The sequence below is a fragment of the Erpetoichthys calabaricus genome, chromosome 10, assembly GCF_900747795.2.
Source record: "Erpetoichthys calabaricus chromosome 10, fErpCal1.3, whole genome shotgun sequence".
Taxonomy (NCBI): Eukaryota; Metazoa; Chordata; class Cladistia; order Polypteriformes; family Polypteridae; genus Erpetoichthys; species Erpetoichthys calabaricus.
In genome coordinates, this window is record NC_041403.2 from 2,635,300 (window position 1) to 2,647,378 (window position 12,079).

The window sequence follows — 12,079 nt, forward strand, 5'->3', positions numbered from 1 at the left end:
GTTTTTACAACCAGCCCTGCTGGATACCCTGGGGACCTCCAGGAGACGCTGTAGGGTGGCTCAGGGAATTCTATATGCCCTATAACCTGGAAGTATGTCATAGGCAAGGCGACAAGGGAAATGACATGCTTCCGGGATGAAGAAGAGGATTTTTATCTGACCCGGAAGTGATAGCAGATCACATGGACTGAGGGATTGGAAACACTTCCAGGTCACAGACTATAAAGGACTCTGGGAAATCCCAGACGGACGAGCTGAGCTGGGTGGAAGGGTGACAATGTGTCTGGGAATGGAGGATGGATTGATTATTGATTTATTATTGTGTTATTTATGAGTATAGTGGAGTGGAGTGTGCTTGGTGCACATAATTATTATAAAATAAAGTCATATTGGACTTTCATCTGGTGTCTGACGTCTGATCTGAGGGTTCAAGGGGTCGACAGTGCCTCTATCTGTCACAGAAGTGTCTGCCTTATCTTACATTTTCTCAACCCTTCTAGCTAGGACTTTGGAGAGTATCTTTACATCATTATTCAAAAGTGAGATTGGTCTATATGATGCACATTGTAATAAGTCTTTATTTTGTTTAGGAAAGACGGTAATTAATGCTTGGTGAAAAGTTTGTTAGAATTTTAATGTCTAGCTTCTGTAAATGCATCTAGTAATTCTGCTAGTGCCAGTGGTTTATCCAATTTCTCTGCACTGAGAGTATCTAGTTTTGGTATCTGTAATGCATCCAGCAATGCATTAGGTTGTGTCTTGTTTTCTTTAACCTCAGTAGAATATAAGGACTTATAGTAGTCTCTAAATGTGTGCATTATATTTTTATGATTAAGGATTGTGTCTCTGTTTGTGTTGCTGATTGCTGGGATTGCATTACGAGCTTCCTGCTTGTGGATTTGTTGAGTTAAAATCTTATTAGCTTTCTCTCTGTGTTTATACTAATGGTGTCTTGATTTAAAAATGAGTTGTTCTGTTTCTTTAGTTGTCAAGAGGTTGAGTTCTGAATGTAGAGCCTGTCTTTTCCTATGAAGTGCTTCATTTGGATACCTGGCATGTTCTTCATCTATTCTGGAAATTTAACTGCTTAGCTCTGATACCTTCTTGGGTTCCAATTTATTTTTGTAGGTAAGATGTGAGATAATCTGTCCTCTTAAGAAAACCTTCAGAGTTTCCCAGAATATTCCCGCAGAAACCTCAGAGGATATATTTGTCTCTAAAAAAAATTGATTTGTTTGGATATAAATTCTGTACAATTTTCGTCTAATAATAAAAGTGGGTTGAGATGCCATCTGTGAGATAAGTACGTGGGGCATAGTGATTTTATCTCCATGAATGGAGGAGGGTGGTTGGAGATAGCAATAGCGTCATACTTACAAGATTTAATCATAAGGAAGAAATTATTTTCTATAAAAATATAATCAATTCTTGTGTAGCAATAATGCACTGCTGAGTAGAAGGAATATGCTGTTGAGTTTGAGCTTAGAAATCTTCTGGGGTCTGATAAGTTGTGATCAGTTACAAACTGTGCAATTGTTTTTGCAGTGTTAAATGTCATCCCCCCTGTGGCAGGAGACCTATCTAGGTTTGGATTTAAAACACAGTTAAAGTCCCCAGCCATTACAATTTTATGAGTATTCACATTGGGAATGGATGCAAATATGTTTTGGATGAAGTCCCTATCATCCACATTGGGTATGTAGATATTTATCAGAATCATTTTACAGTTAAATAAATTACCCATGACAATCACATGTCTCCCTTCAGGATCAGATACTACATCCGATACTACAAATGAGACTGTTCTATGTACAGTATAAGAATTCCCACACCTCTAGTTTTCCTTGTAAAGCTGGAATGGAACATTTGGCCAGTCTAGTCTCTGTGCAGCCAAAACTGATCCTTGCTTAATAAGTGGGTCTCCTGTAAAAATACTATTTTAGCATTTAGACCTGATAGGTGAGAGAATACTTGCTTTCTTTTTAGTTCGTGATTCAGCCCTTTAACATTCCAGCTCACAAAGTTAACTATTTGGTCATGAAGATATTGCTTCTGAACTTTTGTTGTCATTTTGAAATCTTAGCTTAAAATAAGACATCTTGACCTTAATTTCCAATTTTCCCAGCAGTTATTGCCATGAAGGCTACGGTTACATTGGCACTTATAATTCTAAGGATAGATCAGAAATAGCTTGTTCTCCTTCTCTCCAACCAGCCCTCCCCCTCCCAATTTTCCTCCCCACATGAGTCCCAGTCCTCTGACATATGTAGAGACAGAGCACCTATAAAACAAAGCAAAGCCCCCCGGCAGCGGCGTATAAGGAATAAAATAGAGATATTTATTGAAGATACAGTTCAAATACTATAAGCATAAACATAAAATATAATCTTAAACAGTCTTGAGAGAGTAAACTCAGGGAATGATGTTAAACAGTAGCCCTGGATAAGAATAGTAAGCCCTAATGCAATAAACCAAGGGTATGATGTTAAACAGTCTCCTTAAAAAAACAAAAAAACATTTTATAGGGTACTTTGCTATCACAAAGCACTTTAGGTAAAAGCACAAGACCACACAAGTTCATTTTTTAAACATTTGTTTACCATCAGGGTCACAGCAAATATAACTAATATTAAAAGTCATCTGCACATGTCAGTTCAAAGGGTAGATCACAAGCCATTTTGTCTTCTTTGTTAACTTTAGTAGGAATCAGCACACAATAAAATGTACAGTTTAGGTGACAATGAAGGCAAACCTGCACCAGCTGTAGGAAAACCAGAAGTGGTCCAATGCTGAAGTGAGACGAGATGTCACAGGAAAAGAAGTGTGGACATTAGAACAGACAAATGGCTGATTGCAGCTACAATGACAATGTCAGCACTAATCCTGGAGACAATTTGTATTAAACCCAGAATGGCTGTGTTTACATAGGGTGTCCTTCCCAATTTCTTTCAGAAAACTCATGGGTATTGTAGGCCCTATGTAACATGTTTTGGATATTGATGAAGTGGTCTGGCCTTGTGCCCTGTGTTGGCTGGGATTGGCTCCAGCAGACCCCCGTGACCCTATAGTTAGGATATAGCGGGTTGGATAATGGATAGATGGAAGGATGAAGTGGTCTGCTTTAAAAAGACACGTTTGACACACCTGCTGTTACTTGATTTTTAGTGATTTGCCATTTCATCAGTATCTTCTGGAAGTTTACTGAGGCCCCTTAATGGGCCATGTCCCCCCACTGAGAACCACTACTAAAGAAGATCAATTTAAAAAAAAAAGAACAACCATTTGCATCACACAAAATTAAACAAAGTACTGTCAAATCAACAGTAACCATTTCACAACTACTCTCAAGATTAAAATTAATCCTTCCAATGAGATATTCAATTTGTTATTCTGGCTCCTATTTTGTATTCTGAATTCTAAATTTGTTTTTGGCATTAATATAATAAAAATTGATCCAGCTCTTTGATCAAGAGCTAATAAGCTAAATTTCCCTTACATTTAAAGATCTACATATCTATGTAGCTGTCTATTATATTGTGCCTTTATCTATCTGCTTCTCTATTGGATGGTGCCTTTGTCTGTTTATCAATAAATCTATCAACCAAATGAAAAAACAAAATGAAAATATTTTAAGAGAGACAGTTACTAAATTTTTTGAAACAGCTCCCTGTGTGTTGTAATAGCTGACATCATATCATTATAGCAGCAAGAACCAAATGGAGAAGAGAGAACTGCTGTCACATAAAGTCTGTGATTTTGAGATGTGGGTAACACCACTGTGAGTCACTTTGCTGACTCACTTGAGTCCAGCCTTACTGTCACTTTTCCATTTTCATTTGGTTATCATTTCAAATGCAAAGCACTAGTAGAAAATAGCAAATAATTTTATAGCTAAATGAAAAACTATTAATCATTGCCTGGATGAAGCTATTCATCTTTACCTATTTTCTGTTTACTGAGTTTTAAAGGAGCCTCAGTGTCATTGTGTTCCCCATGTTTGACAGAGTCTGTCCAGTGTTCTCACTCACGAAGCCTCTGAGGATGTTGCTTAATTACAATCCTAGCCTGTACTGATCTTCTCACCAATGGGGTCAATAGGGGGTGGTTTCAATGGAGTGCTTTCACGTCACATTTTTATTGAGATATTCCTTATTTATTTAATTTATTTTCATTCATTATAAAGCAAAAGTACTAGCAACAGAACAAATAGTATGAATTTGCAACCAAATACATCCCTAAACTGAAGGACATATCCTACTGTGACAGGCTAAGGGTGCTGAGCAGAGGAGATGCAGTAAATGAGGTGTTCCAGATAAAGATTCATTTTGTTCCCCTTGCAGTACAGAACCTACACAATTTCTGATTCCAAGGGTGGTGGAAGGCTACCATTCATCTTTTGTGACACCATGGGCTTGAACGGATGTGATAATGAAGTTGGAATTCTTCCTCAAGATGTCATCAGCATAATTAATGGATATGTTCCAGATAATTATAAGGTAATTTCTACTAGCTTGTTTTTAAACAAATGTAATCACAGATACAGTATATGTTGAACAAATGATGCAAAATAACTGTAATGGAGAGTAACACCTGGTACAGGTAATTTTTTTTTAATAATGTAAAATAATATCTAATTTTAAAATAATAATCCAACAGTAAGGGAAACTAGCACTTGCTAGGGCACATTTACAATGTACTAGATCATGAGATAAGACTTACAGTATGTTCAAAATGAAAGACAAAGAGGTTTACTGTCTAGTCAGCTAGCCAGGGGAACACAGGTAGCTGAAATGAAAGGATATGCTGCTGACCAGCAGGCGGGCTTGAAGGTTTTCTTGAAAGTTGCTATAAACTATAGAACTCTAAAGCATGCAAACTCACAAAAATCCTCAAAATGCCCAATAGAGAGGGTGGATCCCGGCTAGTTACACAAGGGGCACCAAAGAATCTTTATAAATAAAAAGATTTATTATTTCAAAAATAGCTCTGTTTAACAAGAAGCTCCAAAAAGCACAAAAAACACAGAAGGCAATACCTTAAAAATAGAAAGTCCAAACCAATCAGTCACAATATGAATTCCCAAACACAAAGTCAAAAGTCTATTCACAAAAATTATACAGTAATCCCTTGCTATATCGCGCTTCGCCTTTCGCGGCTTCACTCTATCGCGGATTTTATATGTAAGCATATTTAAATATATATCACGGATTTTTTGCTGGTTCGCGGATTTCTGAGGACAATGGGTCATTTAATTTCTGGTACATGCTTCCTCAGTTGGTTTGCCCAGTTGATTTCATACAAGGGACGCTATTGGCAGATGGCTGAGAAGCTACCCAACTTACTTTTCTCAATCTCTCTCTTGCACTGACTTTCTCTGATCCTGACGTAGGGGGTGTGAGCAGGGGGGCTGTTCGCACACCTAGACAATACGGACGCTCGTCTAAAAATGCTGAAAGATTATCTTCACGTTGCTACCTGCTGTGTGCAGCTGCTTTGTGAAGCGACATGCTGCACGGTGCTTCGCATACTTAAAAGCTCAAAGGGCACGTATTGATTTTTGATTGAAAAACAAACTCTGTCTCTCTCTCTCTCTCTCTCTCTGCTCCTGACGGAGGGGGTGTGAGCTGCCGCCTTCAACAGCTTTGTACCGGCGGTGCTTCACATACTTAAAAGGCAAACAGCCCTATTGATTTGTTTGCTTTCCTCTCTTGCCTGAAGAAGGGGCCTGAGTTGCCTCGAAAGCTTGCATATTGTAATCTTTTTAGTTAGCCAATAAAAGGGGTCATTTTGCTTGGCTTTTCTCTACTCTCTGTTTCTGACAGTCTGTGCTCCTGATGCGCACTCCTTTGAAGAGGAAGATATGTTTGCATTCTTTTAATTGTGAGACAGAACTGTCATCTCTGTCTTGTCATGGAGCACAGTTTAAACTTTTGAAAAAGGGACAAATGTTTGTTTGCAGTGTTTGAATAACGTTCCTGTCTCTCTACAACCTCCTGTGTTTCTGCGCAAATCTGTGACCCAAGCATGACAATATAAAAATAACCATATAAACATACGGTTTCTACTTCGCGGATTTTCTTATTTCGCGGGTGGCTCTGGAACGCAACCCCCGCGATGGAGGAGGGATTACTGTAATATGCAGAGCAGCTCAGTGGTTAGTCCTACACCTCTATTGTACTGGGTTCAAATCCCAACCCAATCAGTGTCCTTGTGGATTTTCTCCAAGTGTTCTCGTTTCTTTCCCCCCTCTTAAATATTTTTAATTTAGATGGAATCACAGTTTTAATTTAGAGTAAGTTTATAGGTATCCAATTTAGAATTTCTGTATTCAATATTAATAACAGTGCAAAAGAGTCACAATCAGTCACTGAATCAGAATAATCAAAAAAATGAGCACCAGAAACAGGAGGACTCACCACCATCATGAGCACATTCACAATGAACCGCAAAGGACTGTGGGTTTTCCTCAAACTTTATAAAGCTGGAGCAGTTCCCTGTGGTGCCACCCCACCCAGAAAACACAAGGAATATAGCAGATACAATACACATTGACACAGGAAAACTAAATAATCCACACTGATATCGGAAGAAATTAATAAAATAAACAAAATTAAACATATGAACACAATCTGAGCTGCCTTGGCTGAAACACGACAAATGGGACCTGATGCAATACACTCCCATTGGTGCCAGAGGTGTGTCATGGGTAAATTGATGCCTGCAGAGGCATGTAGTACTCTCCTTGTTTCTCTGAGTAGACAGCCATGCTATCTGCTTCTACCATTCCATCCAAGGGCCATGCTGAACCACGTTGGAACAGATAGATAGATAAAACTGCCTTTTTACACAGTTTCTTTAAATACATAGTTGAATAAATAAATTAAAATACACACATCATGGTCTGAACACACCAGAATGACTAAAAAGCAAGAAAATTAAAAGAAAGAATATGTCAAACTTGGCAGTCCCCGTCACAGTAAGGCACTATGTAGACATTTTGCTGTTGGTACAAAGGATCCCAGTAGCATTTCCTCACACACTTCTGCTGGATTATTTGTTGACTGAAAATCCTTGGTTTTAGTGTGTCACAGAGACGATGTACAGCATTGTTCATAACGTCACTCAGTTTTATTTTTATTCTCTCCTTTATTATGACCTCTGGGGATTTCAGAGTATGTTCTGTATGTGAGCCTGCCCTTTTAATTAACTTATTGCTTGAGTGGGCCTCTCTTAAAGTGATGTTACCAATCCAGTATACCACATTGGCCATCACAGAATTGTAGAAGATGTTAAGGATGTCATTTCACAAATTAAAAGAACACAGTTCCCTAAGGAACAAGTGCCTGTTCTGTCATTGCTTATGTTTTTTTCTCTGTGAGACCAGACCAACATGTCATTGATGTGGACCCCGAAATACTTGTAGGAGTAGAACCACTTCCATATCCACAATCTGAAAATCTATAGAGGCTCTTTGGTACAGCTAAAGTCAATAAGTAGTTCCTTGGTTTTGATGATGTTAAGACAGTTCTCTTTGCACCAAGAAACAACGTTTTACACCTCTCCTTTGTCTCGTCCCTTTTATCAACACACTCCATAAGTGCAGAATCATCTGCAAATTTCTTCAAGTGACACGACCTGCTGTTATATTTCTAGTCAGAGGTGTACAGAGTCCTGCCACGTGCAAAAGTTCGCTGACGATATTGCTATCGTGGGCTGTATCAGGAATGGGCAGGAGGAGGAGTAAAGGAATCTCATCAAGGACTTTGTTAAATGGTGCGACTCAAACCACCTACATCTGAACACCAGCAACACCAAGGAGCTGGTGGTGGATTTTAGGAGGCCCAGACCCCTCCTGGACCCCGTGATCATCAGAGGTGACTGTGTGCAGATTGTGCAGACCTATAAATACCTGGGAGTGCAGCTGGATGATAAATTGGACTGGACTGCCAATACTGATGCTCTGTGCAAGAGAGGACAGAGCTGGCTATACTTCCTTAGAAGACTGGCGTCCTTCAACATCTGCAATAAGATGCTGCAGATGTTCTATCAAACGGTTGTGGCGAACGCCCTCTTCTACGCGGTGGTGTGCTGGGGAGGCAGCATAAAGAAGAAGGACGCCTTACGCCTGGATAAACTGGTGAGGAAGGCAGGCTCTATTGTAGGCACGGAGCTGGACAGTTTGACATCTATGGCAGAGCGATGGGCGCTGAGCAGACTCCTGTCAATTATGAAGAATCCACTGCATCCACTGAACAGGATCATCTCCAGACAGAGGAGCAGCTTCAGCGACAGACTGCTGTCACCGTCCTGCTCCACAGACAGACTGAGGAGATTGTTCCTCCCCCACACTATGTGACTCTTCAATTCCACCCGGGGGGGTAAATGTTAACATTATTCAAAGTTATTGTCTGTTTTTACCTACATTGTTATCACTCTTTAATTTAATATTGTTTTTTTGTATCAGTAAGGTGCTGCTGGAGTATGTGAATTTCCCCTTGGAATTAATAAAGTATCTATCTATCTATCTATCTATCTATCTATCTATCTATCTATCTATCTATCTATCTATCTATCTATCTATCTATCTATCTATCTATCTATCAGAGTGAAGAGAAAAGCAGAGAGGCCTGTTCCTTGTGATACTCCAGTATTGCTCACACAGTCCATGTGTCTCACAGGCTGTGGTCGGCCTGACAGACAGACCGTTATCCAAGGCCCCATAAGCTCATCCACCTGGATGGCTGGATGGTACTCAGGGCACTTAAGACAACAAAACACAGAATCCCCACAGTGCTGGCAGTTTTGTCCAGCATTGTGGAGCAGACAGATAATTGCATCCACCACTCCAATTATTTGTCCAATACCAAATTGCTGTGTCTACCACAAGAGAACTCATATAATCCAGGCCTAGACTCTCAAATCAATCAACCATAGTAAGACATAGAGCCACGTGGTAACCTATTATCTAGGTTGTGTTATTTTTTTTACACTCTTTTTTACTTTATCTATATTCTGGGCACAATCATAAATCTTAAGTTAATTTATGAACTGTGTGTTCTGTTATTCTGCCTAATAGCCTGAGGATATATAATCTGAGGATATATGTACAAATGGCAAATATTGAAATACAATATCATTATCCAGGCTCATAAAAATAACTGTAGAAGGGCTACTGATGGTATTGTGACATTCAGTCTAGGTGGTAAAAAGTCTGAAAGGGAGAATAAAGTCACCCTGGAACCCTACTACAACAAAACATTAATTAACTAAACAATGCATCTCAATCAATATTTTTCAGACTGGAACAGAAACGGCGGCACAGTGGCGCAGTGGGTAGCGCTGCTGCCTCGCAGTTAGGAGACCCGGGTTCGCTTCCTGGGTCCTCCCTGCATGGAGTTTGCATGTTCTCCCCGTGTCTGCGTGGGTTTCCTCCGGGTGCTCCAGTTTCCTCCCACAGTCCAAAGGTTAGGTGCACTGGCGATTCTAAATTGTCCCTAGTGTGTACTTGGTGTGTGTGTGTGTGTGTGTGTGTGTGTGTGTGTGTGTGTGTGTGTGTGCACTGCGGTGGGCTGGTGCCATTCCCGGGGTTTGTTTCCTGCCTTGCGCCCTGGGATTGGCTCCAGCAGATCCTCGTGACCCTATAGTTAGGATATAGCGGGTTGGATAATGGATGGATGGATGGAACAGAAAGGTGTTTCTAAAGATGCCAAATAATCCAAGCCATGCATTTATTAAATACATTCATGAGTCGTGACCATGCAGAGTGGTATCATCCAAAACAAAAAGAGAACAAAATCGGCCTTTTAAACTGCATGTCTACAAGTCACTGCATGTCAGGTCTGTAGAGAACGGATGCAACGAGATACACTGAATGAATGTAAAAAAAAAATAAATTCTGTCAGTGTCACTCTGTAAGCATGGCATAATCAAGTAAGTCCTCAGTATTTCAACTTCACAGCTGCATTATCTGCACATTAGAATTATTCAGTATTTCTTGACAGTAGAAGGTATCTTTAAAGCTCCAGTTCTCCTCTCCATCATGGGCTAAAACAGCCAACAATTTTACCCTGAGGCTTCAAAAGTAATTTATAAATCTCCTTTGCGTACTTCTTTCAAGAATGTTATGTTAAAAAAATGTACAGTTAGTCATGGACACTGCACAACCAACAACAGAACACCAATCAATGTCATTTTTGCTTTGCTTGAGTTAGAATCTGCTATCTGTGAATACTCTTCAGCCACTGTATGCCTATTTGGGATTATTAAAAACAAATAATTAAAAAATGATTCCATGTTGTATACCAACACTTTATTAAATTTTATTATTACTCTTATTGAAAATACTTTGGCTTTCATTTCAGTTATCTTAGTCCCTGAGTGCACACGAGTGTTACACTGTGTTAGCATTTTCTAGTTAGTTCACTACTGAATTTTGCCAGGCAGGGCTCCTTTAATGTAACTGTCTTATTAAGTCCTGAGAAATGGGATACAGAGCTGATACTGCTTGAGAACCACATAAAATAGATTAGTAGACACAAGGGTATAAAACCAACTTTGGCATATTGGGTAACACATATGACTCATCTTTTCTTGTCAGTTTGATCCCATCACTGCAATGTCAACATGCAAGAAATGCACAGAGAGGCCCAGTCTGGCAGATCAGGTGCACTGCATCGTCTATGTCGTTGATGCCTCCACAGCAAGCCTCTTGGACAAAGGACTGCTGAAAATGCTCCAGATAATTCAAGACAAAGCCTGTAGCCTAGGTGAGCAAGTGCATATTATTGCTAATGCAGTAGAACCTGATTTAAAAAAATGTCTATTCACATAAATCATCATATGCAGAGAAGCTCAGTGGTTAGCCCTACACCTCTATTGTACTGGGTTCAAATCCCAATCCAGTCAGTGTCTGTGTGGATTTTCTCCAAATGTTCTTGTTTCTTTCTTGTTCTTTCTTCTTCTTTCCCCCTCTTAAATGTTTGTAATTTAGATGGATCCACAGTTTCAATTTAGAGTACGTTTATAGATGTCCAATTCAGAGTTAGTTCCTGACATCCCCATACTGCTGGTTGGGATGTCACAATATCAGAATTTCTGTATTCAGTATCAATAACAGTGACATTTCATGATACTGTACTTGATACCTATTTGATACCACAGAAATCAATTTCTTTTAGTTAAAAGTACCCCCAATATTCAAGAGAACAATATTTGGCCTTTTTCTGTAATACAATATAAAATGTATAAATACTAACAATAACAATAGTTTTATAATGGTTTCCCAACTACTGTATCATTTAGGTAAATTACTATTGGCAATTATAAATTTTAAAATATAATGCAGGGTGTAGATTTAGCTTGTGATAGACAAGGGGACTCCTCCAGAGTAACAACAAGTATGGCTGAGTAAGTGATTTCCAAGATTATACAGAATGTTTTCATTTAAACAAAGTCTTTAAAACTGTTTTTATAACAATGTGCTTTTAAAATACGTTTGTCTGACAATCAATCCATTACGTTTGTAACATTTCCTGTTGCAACATGTTTGTTTGCAAAATTAGCCGGGTAAAAAATGTACTAATGAGTAATATTTAATGGATGAGTAAATTAATTGAATTTTCATCAACATGAGCTCCTGATGCTTTAATTTTACATGTTTCTCCCTCCTATTTTTATTTTGTCATTTTACATTAATCCATTATTTCACGGCTCTTGAAAGACATTCATTGTTCTGTTATTTTTTAGGTGTCGTACGTGAGCTTTACATTTATTATTGCTTATGTCCATGTGCAAATCCAGAAATAGAAAATGAACTCAATCAATGTTGCTTGTCTTCAATTACTCCTTACTGAGACACTGCATCCCATTTGCCAAAGTACCATTCAAGTATAACACATACATGCTTTAAGTTTGTGACATTTTAAGAATGATACTTATGAACATGAATTTGCCTAAAAAAATAAAAGATATACACAAATTTAGCATTTTCAGATTTGTGTTCATCCATGAAAAGGGCAAATATCATCCCATTATATAAAAAGGGTGACAGGGCATATCCAAGCAACTATAGGCCAGTAAG

At 38.8% G+C, this 12,079-nt stretch overlaps 2 protein-coding genes across 2 annotated transcripts in view; both read left to right on the forward strand.

Moving 5' to 3' along the window:
* LOC127529379 (uncharacterized) overlaps positions 1 to 12,079 on the forward strand; it is a 773,396-nt gene that overhangs the window by 122,073 nt on the left and 639,244 nt on the right. The gene's annotated exons all lie outside the window — the stretch shown is intronic.
* Positions 1 to 12,079, forward strand: part of LOC114658715 (interferon-induced protein 44-like) — an 87,700-nt gene that overhangs the window by 59,895 nt on the left and 15,726 nt on the right. The window contains exons 5-6 of the mRNA XM_028810756.2: positions 4,341 to 4,496; positions 10,598 to 10,766. Of these exons, the coding sequence (XP_028666589.1) occupies positions 4,341 to 4,496; positions 10,598 to 10,766 (325 nt within the window). The remainder of the gene's footprint in view (positions 1 to 4,340; positions 4,497 to 10,597; positions 10,767 to 12,079) is intronic.